Source organism: Martes martes (genome assembly GCF_963455335.1).
Source record: "Martes martes genome assembly, chromosome: 11".
Classification (NCBI taxonomy): Eukaryota; Metazoa; Chordata; class Mammalia; order Carnivora; family Mustelidae; genus Martes; species Martes martes.
The window spans coordinates 79,305,364-79,322,372 of NC_137899.1; the positions used below are offsets into that span (position 1 = coordinate 79,305,364).

The following is a 17,009-nucleotide window of genomic DNA, read 5'->3' on the forward strand; positions in this document are numbered from 1 at the left end:
CACGACAGATACAGTCCCTTAAGAGAGCTCTTTGGGGTGAATGAATGTACTTGAGATCTGGCTTTCTCCTCCTAAATATCCTTTTCTGGAATACAGCTCAAAACTCCATACCCTGCTAGGAAAACAGGTTCAAATACACAATCTCCTTGTGGAATCAAGAAGCTGTAGATGCTCGGGTGACCTGTGCAAACTTGGAGTCCCACGGTGCTTCTCTTAGCATTGATCAAATTTTAGGTAGCTGGGATCAGATCATGAGATGACATAGTATCAGTTGGTATTTTGAAGGATGAATGGTATGATCTTTGCAACATTTTATAGATATGGGTACCTGAAGCTTGGAAACGTGCAGAACACAGTAAACCATCAGGTCATATTCTATTGACTGGTTAATATTTTGTCCTCCCTCCAAATTATGAAACTGAAAATAATAAATAGGAAAGAAGGCTCCTTCCTGCTAATTAAAAAATTAAAAATTTGAAATGTGCAGTTATGCATATGTTTGGATTTCACCCATCGTTTACTTTATTTCTCTCTGAATAGTATAAACCTCCCTCATGATAGTAGAAATGAAACACTTTATATTAGAGATATAAATTAGATTATGAAAGACCACTCACTTTCTTGTTCCAGAATAGATAAAATATCTGTAACTTCCTTTATCCTTAAAATAAAATTTCATATGACCTGACAAGATTATAACGTAAAGTTCAACCACTTAAAAAGATTTCTGCAATTAAAAGAATTCATTTTCACTGAAATTCAGAAACAAAATTTGAACTGAAGCCAAAAACTGGGGGCTCAAAAACTCTAGGTTGTGCCATCCTGGAAACTGGGCCATCACTCAGGTGGACATGCCTTGTCAATGACTGAGGTTTCTTCCTTCTGGGAGTGCAAATCCACCAGCAAATGCAGTCACCTCCCCCCATTACCACATACCCACACAACACAAACACACACACATTGAACCACACACACACCACCTCCCTCCCTCCAGCCCTACTGGAACCTAGTAGGAGATTGAGATCTGAAAGAGAGTTTGTTGTCCTCTTAAAGGTGAGAAAACTGAGGCTCAATGGTGACATTAATTGCCTAAGATTGTAACTGGCTCACCTCAACCACACAATTCACCCATTGCTGTCTGCACAGCTCCTACTGGCCCCACAGAAACCAGAGAGCAAAGAGAGGGCAAAGGGCAGAAGTCTGTGTGGACTGACATCTGTCTCAGTGAGACCCACGTCATGGAGACCCACTGTGGAGTTTATCTTCAGAGAACAGAATCTCTCTCTCTCTCTCTCTTTTTTTTTTTTTTTAAGATTTTATTTATTCTTTTGACAGAGAGAGATCACAAGTAGACAGAGTGGCAGACAGAGACAAGGAAGCAGGCTCCCCGCTGAGCAGAGAGCCCGATGCGGGGCTCGATCCGATCCCAGGACCCTGGGATCATGACCTGAGTGGAAGGCAGAGGCTTCAACCCACTGAGCCACCCAGGCGCCCCCAGAACATCTCTTTTGATGGAGATATCTGTGAACTGTGATGTAAAGAACCATGGGGCACAAAAGAGAAATTTAGATCCCGAGGCCTAGTGATGTGGGATTTAATCAGGAAAAAAAAAAAAAAAAGTTGTGAATCAGATTAGGCAGCAGTCTATGGTGGTGGAAAGAACAAGCCCTCTAAAATAAGAGTGAATTTTGATTCTACTACTTCTTAGCTGAGTGGCCTTGAGGAAGTGTTTATCCTTTCCAAATTCATTTTTTTAATCTATAAAATGAGTACCAATGGGGTGGGGTAGGGTTGAAATTTTATGTGGAGAGAGAAAGGAGATTGAATGTTGGAGGCACTTATGAGGGTTTCAGTGCATGAGTTCACAATGCCTGGCAGGAAGAAAAAAAAAAAAAAGCCCCCAAATGTCTGTTCATTGAATGAAAAGGGTATTTCTTCAACTCTACCCACTCCTGGAAATAAGTATCCTTTGCTTTAGAAGTATGGACAGAATAATCCCTAAGTATTAATGGTCTCCCCTCCCCCATCTCCCCAAAGAGGAAGTCACTTCTCTGGTTTCATTGTTTAGCCCACTTAGCTATGTGCCCAGGGCGTTCCTCATCACGTTAATCCACTCAATAAATTGTGTTCAAAACCAAGATTTCATGCACTGGGCCCAATGGCGGGGATACAGCACAGCGTGCTCCATGATCTCCCCTGGAGAGGCTCACAGAATAAAGTGAGCTTGGATGAAAGTTCTGATTTTGAGCGAGGCCACTAGCCATTAGCCAAAATATTTCTGGATCAGTAACTACACCCTATCATCAACTTGACTCTCTAAAAATTACAATGTGGCTTTAGGACCTGGTACATGGTGTTCACTCTACAAATGTTTGTTGGATAAAGGAATGAATGGGATGGGATGGGAATTTCAGTGAGCTTTTACCGCTCTGGGCTTATATAGGAGATATGCAGCAAATAAAATCCTTTATTTGAGGATAATGCAAGCAAAGCCAATCTTTTATTTGAATAAGTTTGGATTATGGCACCCACTAAGCTGGTATGTCTAAACTGAGAATTTACTGCCATTTCAGAAGTCCTCTAAGGAGCAGGTGACCCCTCTTAGAAAAGTTTGGCGTCACCGACAAGGAGAGCAAGGCTTCCGGATACCACAGCTAAGCACACCCGGCCTGCCTTCACAGTTCTCCCCGAGATCTTCTATCCTGAAAAACACTGGTTAGCTAACCTTCCTAAACCGCCAGCCACCAGACATTCTCTGGCTTCTGAACTCTCTTTGGCTCCGAAGAGTACCTCACTGGATTCTATCCTCTCCTTCACTGAAATCTCAAATTCTTTTGTTTTCGACTTGTCTCTGTGGCTGGCTTGTGAACTTAAGGGAAGGGATATGGTCCTTATAAATTCCCCCCAGCACTGGGCACACGTAGGCATTTAGTAAGTTAAGTTTCTAAAACGTGCCTTCAGCGTGTAGCCCTGTCCAAGGTCTCCACGTGAGCTACAATATGGACTTGAGATAAGGGTAAGGACACAAGCCTCACCTCTTCGAAAGCTCTCCGAGAAGCTCTCTCACGCATTCCTTCTCTGCCCTCCATCTTCTGACAGTGCTCTCAAAGAAGACTGCCGAAAATAAGACAAACCGGGAAAACGAAATCCCATAACACAATTTAAATATGGTAGATTAGACACTAGGCCAGAACCTTCTCTTTCACTAAAAATAACTATTTAAACGACAACAACCTCAAGCTCGACAGCATTTCCCCCGTCTAAAGTCTCCTGACACATTGAGACCTCAAGCAGAGTGTTGAAAGGTCAACTTGTTTGGTATCTGACTCAAAACGATTCCTCTCCGGCGAGGTGAAGGAGAGGAAAGAAACGGGGGCAGTGAGATTTTCCAGCCACTCCACCCAGAGGGTAATTAATCCAAATGCGAGCAGGGTGGGTGGAACTCAAACATCTCCCATTCGACCCACGCCTTCCCCCAGGGTTGCTAAGACAGAAGCGGCCCTAGCCGTCTTCTGGTTGAATCCATACCCCTCCCGCAGGGCCCCGCTCGCGGAAGACCGTGACAGGAGGAAAGGTCGAGAACACACCCGGGTCCGGACGCGCCGTCCGGGAGCAGCGGGCCCGAGCGCCCCCCGCGGAGCCCGCTCGCAGCCAATGGGAGCCTGAGGTCCGGGGATGATGAGATGCGGGCCCGAGGTTGGGCCAATCAGGCTCCAGGCGCGGCCAGGGGGAGGAGATGGGAGGAGAGGCCGGGGGCGATGGAGACAGAGCTACATCAACAGAAGTTTCTCACCTATTCCGGCGAGGGACGCTCCCGCACCTCCTGCACACCTCCAGCTGGTCGCAGGAGGAGGGCCCCAGGCTCCTCTCTCCACCTCCTCTCACTGCTCCCTGCAAGCCAGGGGAAGGCTGCGGAGAGCCCCTACCACCGCTGGCCTTCTTTTTATGTTGTCTGCAGGGGGAAAGAGGGCGAGGGACAACTCGGTGCTGGGGAACTGACCTCTGGCTCGGCGGGCCCCTGGGGAGGGAGAGCAGAGGAGTGGCTGGGGCTGGGGGACTCCATGCGGGGGCCATGGACAGAGCGGCGCTCCTGGGACTGTCGCGCCTGTGCGCGCTGTGGGCAGCCCTGCTCGCGCTGTTCCCCTGCGGAGCCCAAGGAAATTGGATGTGAGTATGGGGGCAGTAGGGGCGCACGCGGGTTGAGGCCAAAGGGGTGCCCAGCCCCAGGGAACTTTCAGTTGAAGAGGGGGAGCAGGGCGGGGGTTCCTAGGGCGGATGACCCAGTTTTCAGAAAAACATGTGGGATTGGAGAGGAGAGCTGGGGAGCGGCTCACGCTAGGGACGGCGGTGTCTTACAGGTGGTTGGGCATCGCCTCCTTTGGGGTTCCGGAGAAGCTGGGCTGCGCCAACTTGCCGCTGAACAGCCGCCAGAAGGAGCTGTGCAAGAAGAAACCGTACCTGCTGCCGAGCATCGGAGAGGGCGCGCGGCTGGGCATTCAGGAGTGCAGGAGCCAGTTCAGACACGAGAGGTGGAACTGCCTGGTCACCGCCGCCGCCCCGCCGGGCACCAGCCCCCTTTTTGGCTACGAGCTGAGCAGCGGTAAGTCCCGGGACCCTCCGGGATGGCGCGGGATGGAGGGCGACAACTCCTCCAAGTACAGTAAATAGAGTAGCGCTTGCGTGGTCCGTCGCTCTCTACATCCCGAAAGAGGTCCTTTAGTGGACGAGAACTGGGGGTGACGGAAGCCAGGCCCGGGTGCAGGTGCGGTGCTGGAGGGGGGCGACCCCCCGGGTCCGGAGCCGGGCGCTAGGAGCTGTAGCTCTTCCTCCTTCCCGCGGCGCCCGGCGGGAGTTACAGAAAAACTCTGACACTCCACCCGGCCGACCCCTCGGACCCCGTAGCGCCCCCCTACGTGGGTGACCAGCTGGAGAAACATGATGTCGGCAGCAGGGAATGCTGCCGCCGCATCTGCTTTGATTTAAGCAGCGCCGCTGCGCACCGAGCCCTGGACAGGGGGCTAATTGCAGCGAAGCCCCGCGTTTGTTGGCACCTCGGAGCGCGGCGTAGACAGAATAACGCTGGTTTCTAAAGGGAGTGTCCCGGGCACCTCAACGTGCGGCTCACCGAGCACGACTGCTTCGGCTCTCCCCTCTGTTCCTTTTCCTTCTCCATCCTCCCTCCTCGGAGCACACCCGCGGCGCGGGAAGCTGCAGTAAAAGTTCCACTTCCACGTGCCTGGTTACTCGGTAGGGATAGAGGCACAGGGAACCAGGATTGTTCTGGGAATCTCAGCAGATTCGGAGAGTTTTAGAACCTGGGCGCCCAAAGATTCGTTGTTGTTTTTCACATTCGTTTCCGTTCTCCCTCCTCCTCGGACCCTTCTCCACACGTTCCCTGCACACGTCGCCGCCAAAGCATTGCGCTTGCCCCGCTGCGTTTGGGGCGGCGCGCCCTTCCCAAGGAGCCCTGACCCCCGCGGAAGAAAAAAGAAGTGAAGAAGGAAGAAGGGAGGAAAAAGGAGGAGGAAGAAGGAAGAGAGAGGAGGAGGAGGGGAAGGAGAAGGGAAGACAGGGAGAACAGGAGGGGGAGGAGGAGGAGAGAAAGAAGAAAAGTTTCAGTTGCTGAAATGCAGAGACATCAGCTGTGGAAAAGGTTTATTGGACAACGGGCATGCAGCGCTATCTTAACATCTCAAAAGAAAAAAGGTCACCTGCTGAGTCTCTTCTAGTCCATTTTCCTAGTGTTTTGATGGGACTTTAATTTGCAAAGAGTTTAGCTCAATCTTTATTGCAGGTGTGCTAAATATGTATTCAATGATTTTCTATAATAATTCTTTTTTATTTTTCTGGTGACATTTCAATCCTTTCATTGCTTTTCAGCCTGTAAAAGGATAAGCTAGTAATATATAAGATATTTAACTGTTTAATATTAATATTTGTGATTGTTATTTAGAATATCTTCCTAAAAAAAAAAAAAAAAGAACGGTCTTTGATGTGAAAGTAAACTGTAACATCTACTGATTGCTTTGGCCTTTGCTTAATCCCAATTTGCATACCAGCATACAACATACAAACAAAAATCACACCAAATTTTTCAGCGTGTGTTTCATGAGAACACATTCAAAATGATAAATTTTTTAAAAAGTAATCTGGATTCTTTGGAGCATTGTATTACCATTTGCGGTATCCATGCAGAGAATTTTAAATTCAACACATATTTATTGAACTTTTATTGTCTATTAAGCACTGAGCTAGGTGTTGGCATATTTTTTAATTTTAAAAATAAACAGATGATTCTAAGGTGTGAGGACAATTTATGATACACAATATATAAAAAACCCCCCAAGTGAAATACTGAAAATTAATGTTGCTTTTTTGAAAGACTGAAACAATATGAAATCGTCTTCCTAAATAGGTCCTCATTAAAAGCATCCATTGAAAGCAATTGAAAAACAGCTTCCCTGCTAAGAGGATGAACGGGAAGCTTTGTTGTGAACATAAACAGACAGAGGTTTGGCTCTTTCATTCAGCACTTTATGCTTTGTTCTAGGCACCAAGGAAACAGCATTTATTTATGCTGTGATGGCAGCAGGCCTGGTGCATTCTGTGACCAGGTCTTGCAGTGCAGGCAACATGACAGAGTGCTCCTGTGACACCACCTTACAGAACGGCGGCTCAGCCAGCGAAGGCTGGCACTGGGGGGGCTGCTCCGACGATGTCCAGTATGGCATGTGGTTCAGCAGAAAGTTCCTAGATTTCCCCATCAGAAACACTACAGGAAAAGAAAGCAAAGTGCTTTTAGCAATGAACCTGCACAACAATGAAGCTGGAAGGCAGGTACGTATTGGAAATTGGAATGAAATCTAGTGCCCTTAAGTAAATAACACTAGGATTACACTTCTGAATGCATCTGTCCAAATGACTTGAAAAACATACACTTGTAGTCTAAGAAATATATATGTCATGCATATGTATAATGTGTACATGTGTTTATTATATATGGATAACTTCTACATTGATTTAGTTTCAGTTCTCCATCTGATAGGAGTTGAATCTGATTATAGAATGTATTGGTGATTTTGTACTTCGTACACCCAGAACAGTAATTATAAAATAATAGGCGTAGGCATGCCTTTGGGGTCATTTTGGTCCATTTGTGAGAGAGCCAGACTAACATCTATAGAATCTGCCTTTCTAATGGGACTGAATCTAATTCCATCTCAAATTTGAATTTTGATTTTTTTAAATCTATTTTTAGTGAGCAATGACTCCTAAACATGTTATCGATATGTCCTTACATTCTCTAGCAGGCATTCTTGAATACATCCGGGAATATATAACTCTTAACTAACATTTTGGTAAAACAAAGTTTTTAAAAAGATAATTTGTTATTGTATTATAAAGTGATACAGATACATTGTAAAAATGATAAGTGCAGATAAGAAGCTAAGATATATTATATGTATGAATACTTAAATATATATAAGACTGAGGGGTAGGCAAATTTGAAGAACCACCATCTAATTAACCTTTTTTATGAATTTTGGTTTTTCGTATTAAGTTTTCTCAAAATGGAATCAATTTGTAACTTAATTTACCTTTTACATATTTATTTAAATGACTATTGACACCATAAAGTTGGAGCTCTGCGACATAGCTGAATTACTTGGCAATTCATAGCGATTTTCCTACAACAGTCCAAACTTTCTTATGAATATACATTTTCTATGTTGTACTAATCTTCTCAAGACAGGGAATATCAGCACATGCCCTATATTATTGTAATATCCAATAACCTGTAAAAGTCCCAAAGTAGTCATTGCAATCCTCCACAATCTCCTGAAATAAATTAAAACAAGTTGCCGTGTCTGTCAGGAATATTTAAAATACACGTTGCATTTGTTTCACATTTTGGGGATAAATGGAACCCACTTAGAATAGGTGCAAGTTTCAACCAGCTTTCTCTGCTTAACCGCTCTGGTTTATAATACAAAAACAAGAAAACTCCATAAATGTTATTATCACCATAACACTTCAAATTCAAATCTGAATTTTCAATTCGATTTGAATATTGATATAAAATAGCAAAATAGAAAGTAGGAAAGTCAGTAAATAGCTAGGTAGGCTTTTCATATTTTTGTTTAGAAGCTTTAAAATTTAGCTGATCACTCTAAAGTAACTCTTGTTTAACACTGTAGTTATGCACGTATCTCTTCTCCTTAAAGTTTTGCATGAAAAAAAATTCGATGAACGGGGTTCTGCTTCAATTTAAGTATTCTCCAATAAAGGATTTTTTTAATTATTTCTAACATATGACTATAAAAGAGGGTTAAATATATGTTTACATTTTTTAATGTATGTTCTTTAAAACTTTAGAATTAAAATGAGAAAAATACTAAAATAAGTCAAATTAATATATTTTAAAAACAAAAAATGAATATTGATTATCGATTTAGATCTTAAATCTTCTTTAGCCATTTTTTAAATAATTTGGTAGAGCTTTTTAAAAATTTAACTAGAAAACAAAACTTGGAAATTCATGTCATAATTAATTCCCTTGAATAAAGATTATCCCCAAACTTGTGAGAAGCTCGGAAATATTCTAACTGTATTTTTATTAGTATCATTAGGCAGCTATTTAGTTTTATTCTGTCTCGTGTGTTGTTTCAAATTAGGTAACAGTATTTGCCTCTGTAACTATTTGATCTTAAACTATTATTTATATTCTGAGTTTATTAAAAACATACAACCGTTTAGCATCAATTTTAATCCACTGTGTTTGTTGGCAAAAAACAATCTTCTCACATTACCGGGGTTTCTGCCATTTTAATTATGCAGAAAACAATTCAGCCTAAACATATACATACAGTTTGTGTCAATTTCAGGGTTCTCTCTACTGAATCTTTTTGTTCCCCATTGGTCTAGATGGAATCTTAAAATATTACAAAATATTACCTGGACTGCTGTTTTTGTTGGTCTTTTTTCAAGAAGTATTACAACTCAAACATTTTTGTATTTTTCTTTCCACTGGTGGCCCAAAAAAAAAACCCCGCCACCACCACCAGCACCAGCACCACAGCAACAACAAAAACCAACCAAATTTGCAGGCTATCATCTAACAAGGAAGAACAACCAACTCCATTTTTAAGATTGGCAATTAAGATTTTAATCTAATAGGCATATTCTTCTGGGTAAAGTTCAAGGTCTGCATTCAATTGAGTTGATTTTCTTGGTCTCAAAATCCCAAACTCAAAATGTAGGAAAGCGTTCAGAGAAATGTGGGTACTGGCGCTTAGTAGTGCTGTGAGCAGGATAGATGATTTTCTAACCGCTGACCTTAAGTACTCTGATTCCCACTTGGTTTCTGACACCATTCCTAAAGTTATGACTCCAAGAATAATGTTGCTGAACGGTGATTGGCTAACAGAATGATGTGATGTCTTCCAGGGGCAGAACTTCTGGGAATAATGTGACTTGGAATATTTATGGGTATTTCTTTTGGTGTGCTTAAAATATTTCCATTCTTCCCCTGTCCACCTCATAAACTTTTAAGTTTCCCTACCCCATAATTTGTTTTATGATGAGTAACTCAAAAAAGTGGGAAGGGCCCAACCCCAAATGTTCATTGACCTGTTTCAAGAATATTTATAAGTACTTGAACAACACATAAGTGTTTTGCCTTTCAGCAGGTTCAAATATATTTTTGGACTGAAAGAGACAAAATGGGTCAGAGGAATAGGAATTCTACATATAACCATCCAACCTTATGTCACCGTTTTCCTGAAAACTTAACCAGATCATCTGATAGTTGACAAAATGAACTGCTCATAACAAAATGTTCTGCAGCAGTTTTTTGGGTCATTTCTGTAAAGTTTGGATAAAACAATCATTGCCTGCTGGGTTACCTCGGAGTCAAAATGGTGGGGCCAGCAACTCCGCAGCCCATTTTTCAAGCAGTTTCTATTTTTACATTAAGTATTAATGATACATCTTTCCTATTTCAGTTCATTAGAAGTTTATCAAACCAAAACTTAACGCAAAGAGCCCAGTAAATTAAATGCTACCCTCCTAATTGCTCTCCCATAGTTTAAAAATATTCCACCAAAATGTGCACATCTGTTTGCAATAGTTCACAAAACATTCCTCTGTTAATATCGTTATAAACCCTAACAACTCAACTAGAGTAGAGAAAAGAATTTTCTCATAACCACATGCTACTCAGACGGTTGCTATCCTTTTATTTTCTTGTTAGCAGGAAAGGACCACTATCACTACAGCCCAGAAAGGCTATTTGACATTAATTAAGAATCCTAGCTGAAAAGCTCAGAATATACCTTTTTGTGGAGTGTTCGTGCAAGTTCCTTAAACATACTCCATTTTCCACTTTCACTTTTCTCTGTTCTACTAAAATTCTTCTGTTGCATACAAAGACTTTAGATCATATATCACCAACTGTACATTTTAATCTAAAAGGCAAGTGTCTTAACCATGCTGTTTATTGTTGGTAAAACTGCAATAATATGTAAGTACATGTTCATGAATGACCTACTGTGTGCAAGGCATTTCTTCCCATAAAACTAAATCAAGTAAAACAATTTATGAAGAGGTGCTCTGAGAAACACCCAAGTTCTACAATGTGTGTGTGTGTGTGTGTGTGTGTGTATGTGTGTGTGAGATCTGCCCTAGAACTCTGCATTTCATCAAATTCTCCTAGTGGTAATTACATTGCTTTATTCTAATCCCTATTTGTCCAAGTTTCTTCCTTAGAGTGTTTTGGGTCTATAACCACTTAAGTTGCATGTCAGGTTATTGGAATTCCTCTCCTTGAAGTTTATTTGGCTTTCTATCCTAAACTATATATATGTATATATATGATAATATATATGGTAAGATATATAATATAAAATATATATGATAAAATGTAAGATATGTAGATGATAAAAATGCCATTTTTATACTTACTGTTAAGGACAAAAAGATAATGGAACTGAAAGGTAATAGAATAAAACTTTTAAAATATCATCCCTGAAAAGTTACAATCAACTCCAAGTATTTAAAAGACCCTAGTTTTCCTCTGGCAGGAAAATCTTCCCAAAATTCTGATACACATTCAGCAGGTGGTATCATTAGATTTGAAAATCAGTCTCTCTTTTTATCCTTCACACCTGTGAAGTAATATGTCACTCTGGGGACTGACACAGTTGTGGGCTGAGGAATGGGAGGAGAACCCAGCAGGATCAATGTCTCCCCATACCACTGACTCTCCTGGCAGTGACTCTTTTGCTAAAGGTGGTTTTCATTTCTTCCTTCCAATTAATATGACCAACAGAGAATGAGTTAAAACTTGTTCCAGTGAGCTGGACTAACTATTCTATAAGTATCTGGTGAGCATCTACTCTGTCTTCCATGCTTTGCAAATTGGCAACACCATACGTGATGTCTGAACTGGTTAATGAAAGAAAAAGTCCTCCCCTCAGTAAGATCCTGAGCGAGAGCCGGCTTTAAATCACTAAGTGATGACTGGAAGGAATGCTGATCAGGTTTAAATACATAAACAGACATTCTTCGATTTTTGGCTTTCTTTGGACAATTTGTTTTGTTATTACCTAGCATTAACTGAGCTCTCTTATTCTCATATCCTTCAAGCCTTTAAAATCTGAACAAAAGTACGCAGATTGCATTCATTGAACATTTATTTGCCTGGAGACATTTGAAAGAATTGAAGTCTTTGTGACTATCGAATGCCATAAATTTAAGCAAATAAGCGTTTGTGCCATACTTTATTTTTTTGTGTGCCATACTTTATAAATTGCTCTCATTATCATTGAGAGGTATCTTTTGCCCTGTGTTAATAAGAAATAGACATAGCTACTTGCTTCTCCGTTTTGTGAATTCACAAAAAGCATATGTGCTCTCTTCTATAAAGGACAGGGCTTAAATATTATTCTGTTTATTATTTTAAACACTAATAAGAAGTATCAAATATTACACAAATCAATACCATACGCTCTCACTCAAGGTTGCAACTATGATAAATTGTCCGAAATATTCTGTCTCATTAGATAGTTCAGAAACTCTAATTTGTTAGGAAACATAACATTCCACAAACATGTCAGTGTCGGGTTTAGCACAAAATAGCCAAGTATAAACCCTTGTCATTTTATAGTTTTGATAAGAAGTGTAAGTGGAACTTAAGCCGTGAAGTTTTCCCTTTCTTTGGTGCGATTACACACATAATTTCCACGTTCTTGAACGGACAGATCACTTTTTCATTTTACCCAGCATGTTGACAGACCGTCAACACGAGAGCTAGCCCTGGCGATTTATTAATCTGCTCTGCCATCCTCTGGGGACTGAAGGAAGCTGTGCTGACTAGCCCGGTGTGTAAGACAGCAGAACCCTAAAGTTCTTGAAATCTCTACATTGCCTTTGCACTGTTAGCCCCTTTTCAAATTTTTTCTCTCAACTCTTCCTGTACCACCTTCTTCTTCGGGAGAGGGGATATTTATTTAGATTCTAATGTGGGCCAGGCAGTGGGCTCTTACGGATATATGTAATTTCATTGAATTCCTCGGTCTGAATAAACCAAACTCTGCACTTTGAATTGAAAAGTTACATACATATATTACCCCTCTGCTACGAGGGGATGGTGCTACCGATCCATCAGGAATAGGACATATGTTTTGAGTTAATTTTCCAGAAGAGGGGAAGAATGTGCTGGGAGCAACCACATTCTCCAGCCCCTTCTCCTTCTGACCAACTTAAGTTGATTAGTCAGGGTTTCTCATGTGGTCTGTGACCAGAGGATAACGCGGTTCCCACCCCCCACGCCCACGTGAACGTAAGGGACTTTTACAGTGATCAAAAGCGGGAGCTCTCAGTTCCGTAGATCTCGTGCTTGGATGCCCATTAGGATCATCTGAGCAGTTTTATGGAAGTGCCACTGCCCGGACTGCGCCTCTGCGGGTTAACTCAGAATCTCAGGGATTAGAGCCCCGGTTATTCGTTAAATTCCCCAGATGCTTCTGTGCACGTGCGCACCCAGGACACCTGCCTTCTCAGCGCTTCTCCAACCTTAATGTGCGTAGGAGTCACCGGAGAATCTTATTAAAATGCAGATTCTGGTCCTGTGGGTCTGCAGTGGGGCCTGGGAGTCTGCATTTCCCATGAGGGACGTCGGTGCTGCCGGTTCACGAACCGCGCACTCTGAGTTGCAAGGTGATTGGTGTCAGGAACGGGGAAGTACCCGTGGGCATCCTCTCACACCCAGAATTCTACAAAGAAATAGAAATAGAAGTGGTTTCCCTCTATTGTCTCAGATCGCCCTGGATAACAGTAGCAGCCCAGTCCACCACTTCAAGACTTGGAAGTGTTTGCTCGGCAGGGTCAAGAGAAGGACAAAACACTTGAACCCTGAAGCAACTGTAAAGAGCCTTCGCGTTCAAAGCGATCACCTTTAGGCAGGACTAGGCAGACCCAGAAAGTGAAGGGATGAGGTCAGTCGAGCTTCGGGTGCGGGGGGAAACCCTTCACGAATGCTATTTAATACCATTACGGTTGGTTTCAGGCTGTCGCCAAGTTGATGTCCGTGGATTGCCGATGTCACGGAGTTTCCGGCTCCTGCGCTGTGAAAACGTGCTGGAAAAGTATGTCTTCTTTCGAAAAGATTGGCCACTTGTTGAAGGATAAATACGAAAACAGTGTCCAAATCTCAGACAAAATAAAGAGGAAAATGCGCAGAAGAGACAAAGATCAGAGGAAAATACCCATTCGCAAGGATGATCTGCTCTACGTTAATAAGTCTCCCAATTACTGTGTTGAGGATAAGAAACTAGGGATCCCCGGGACCCAAGGCAGAGAATGCAACCGCACGTCGGAGGGCGCGGACGGCTGCAACCTCCTTTGCTGCGGCCGAGGCTACAACACCCACGTGGTCAGGCACGTGGAGAGGTGCGAGTGCAAGTTTATTTGGTGCTGCTACGTCCGCTGCAGGAGGTGTGAAAGCATGACTGACGTCCACACCTGCAAGTAACCCCTCCGGCCAGCCTCTCACCGTGCAGGCCTGGTGAAGCTGACCCCTGCCTTCTAAGTCCAGACCCGGGAACCTGGCACTGAGCTCCCTTTACCCAACGGATAGCCCATCACACACAGAGCGCGTGGATTTGCGGGGAGAAAGGAGCAGAGTTAACAAGGTTTGGGTTCGTTTTTTGCTGGTTTAGAAATATATATTGACACACCAGGAAGATAATCTGACTCCTGAACAAGAAAGAACAGGAAGGAGCCTTCCCGCAGGAAGACCTGGTCCGTATTCAGGATAAGATCCTGGATTGTGGAACTCAGCTGTGGAACTCAGCAGTAGTGAGTGAATATTAGGCATTTTTGAAAGACACTTCTTCTAGCAGCAAGGAACAGTAAACAGGATCTCATTTATTCTCTCAGCATTTTAGATGAAGAAATCTCATGATTCGCGCATAGAAACAGATGCTGGAAAGTTAACAGAACTACTGGGTGCTTAGTTACCCTTTCAGGCATTTCGAAAGAAGGGCAATTAAAACGAATTTCCCTTAGTGATACTGTGTGCCTAGGAAGTGTTTGCTAGAGATGTTTAGTGACAAAAGGGAAGAATCTAAACGTAAAAAGTAAAATGTATGGTTTGGATTTTAAGTGCCTTTTAACTAGGAGAATTTATCTGAAAAATTTCAGTCAGATATACAGCACTTTTTCTATCCTTGGCTTCATTTTTAAAAAAATTTAAATTCAAGTCAGTTAACATATAGTGTTGTTGGTTTCGTTCATAATGATAGACCTGTTGCTACTATTAAAACCTCAGCTCAGAAATAATGGGGAAGAGAGGGATCTTAAAAGCAGGTGGGAAAATTAAAGGTAAAAACATAAAGGGCTCTCATACATTGTAAGGGGAAGCACCCTTTAAATGTGTAAAAACAGTATTTTGTATAATATTTTGCTAAGAAAAGTTATATATTTTGTAAATACAGTATTTAAGTTATATGATATATATTGAAACTTAAGACACTTATTGCCAAAGCCCAAGAGCAAAGGCAATAAAATTATCTCAGAAATAAGATTAGCTTCTGTTTCTTTCCATACCTTTTTTAAACGTTGAAAAGAAGTTAATTGAGTAGTTAGTTATATGGATGTGTTTTTCTTGTCAAAATGACAATTTCAGATGTTATAGGTTAAAATATGCTGCAAAATATTGAGAATTGTGTTATTTCAGCAGATTAGTTAAGTTCTGCTTTTAATTAGTTATGTTTAACTTGTAAGGTTATTATAATAAATTATGCAGTAAAAGTGTTAACTGGATAAGAGAATCTAAATCAAAATAATGATCAATTTGTGGATTTGATATCCTGGATATTTATTATATTGTATGTAATGCTGCATTTCCATGTGAATGTTGAATGGTCTAAGTTTAGTATCCACGCATGCCTATTCATCATATTTTACAAGGTTCCTGGTAGAAATTACAGGGCTATATTTAAGGTTGTGTTTAAACATAGATGCTTATGTTTTTTATGAATTGTTAAACATTTCAGTATTATACAGGGAAAAATTTCTAAATTCAGAAAGGACAAAGAAAGAATATTCTTTTCCTTATTATAAAGAAAATGTTTCCTTGTCCACAGGTCTCGTTCTTTTGCCTTTCCATTTTATGTACCAAGGCAGAGCAATAATTTGTGAAAAAGAGCAAACCCATGGAAAACATCTCAGGCATGCTTAATATTAAATTCAAGGCAAAACATTTAATTGTGGCACTTAAAGTCTAACAAAAAAATATTTATAAATGAGAAATTCAGAAATGATAATTGAATAAATATAGTACTTATTTAAAAGAGTGGTTTACCAATCTAGCCTCCACTGAGAAACACTTATTCTCATGTCTTTTTTTTTTTTTTTTGCATAGCAAGTCTATTTTGTCTGCATTGAAAATAAGCAATCTCTTCTTTTTTTTTTTTTAAGATTAAGAATAGTTCCCATTAACAACCAATTTCTTCTATTAACTAGACATCTTTTCGTAATTACCTTACAACCAATTGGAAGAACCAGACAGATGCTAATTCCCAAATACCTGATTACTATTGAGCTGTTGCTGAAGGAGGCAGTGATGCCAACTAGGACTCTCCTCTCTGGGATGCCTGAGCAGGAACTCCTAAGACCCAAGCTGTGTCTCTCACTTCTTTTACTTCTCCTCCCTGGCTTCAACACGGAAGCCATCCTTGGATGTCTCCCCCGTTTTACTGACAGACAGCCTGGGCTTGGCTCATTTTCCTCCCACTCCCCATCATGGTTGAGGTAGCACCATGGAGCTCTGGGGGATACAAGTTGTGGAGCCCAAGTGTTCCTATCCATTCTGGATGATTTTGCCTGCTGTTACTTAGGTCTCTTCATGTTGCAAGTCACAGAAAATGCAACTCAGACTGACAAACATTGAAGGAAATATACTGACTCCATAACTGAAAGTCCAGAGTTGTGCCTCGTTCCTGTGAAGCTTGATCAAAAATCTCATGCTATACTCCCCATGGTTCAGGTCTTTCCAGCTCTAGCTGAAACAGCCTGGCTTGGCTTCTGCAGTGTTGTCTTCTACTTCAGGCCGCACATGGTGGGGTGGACACTTCCCACCCCCAGTGGCCCCAGGCTCTCCTCTTTTCTTAGCAACATGGCTGCCATACGCCCCCCAGACCTCACCTTCTCCTACCACTCATTCTAAGGAAAGAGAGAGGTTCTTTTTTGGTTGCTCCCATAGGAGAGATGGAAAACTTTGTTTTTTCCTTCTTCACAGAATGCCCAGCAAAGGTCATTCTGCATCCCATTGGCTCCAGTTGGTTAATGTGTCCATCCCTGAACCAATCAGAATGGCCATTGGAAGCTGGGGTTTGGGCATAAATACACTGATCATCTTAAGGTAATGGAGACCCATGCTGGTACTTGGCGGTGAGGTCACTTCTAACTAAACCCACATAGCTTGAGAATAGGGAAGGAGTAAATCC

At 41.9% G+C, this 17,009-nt stretch overlaps 1 protein-coding gene across 1 annotated transcript; it reads left to right on the forward strand.

The window, feature by feature from the left end:
• Positions 1 to 3,945: 3,945 nt before the first annotated feature.
• On the forward strand, positions 3,946 to 14,032 carry WNT16 (Wnt family member 16; the record flags this gene model as incomplete). The annotated part of the gene is made up of 4 exons (XM_080818286.1): positions 3,946 to 4,167; positions 4,359 to 4,600; positions 6,551 to 6,837; positions 13,568 to 14,032. The coding sequence occupies exons 1-4, from the start codon at positions 4,073 to 4,075 to the stop codon at positions 14,030 to 14,032; spliced, it is 1,089 nt and encodes a 362-aa protein (XP_080674412.1). The 5' UTR covers positions 3,946 to 4,072.
• Positions 14,033 to 17,009: the final 2,977 nt, after the last annotated feature.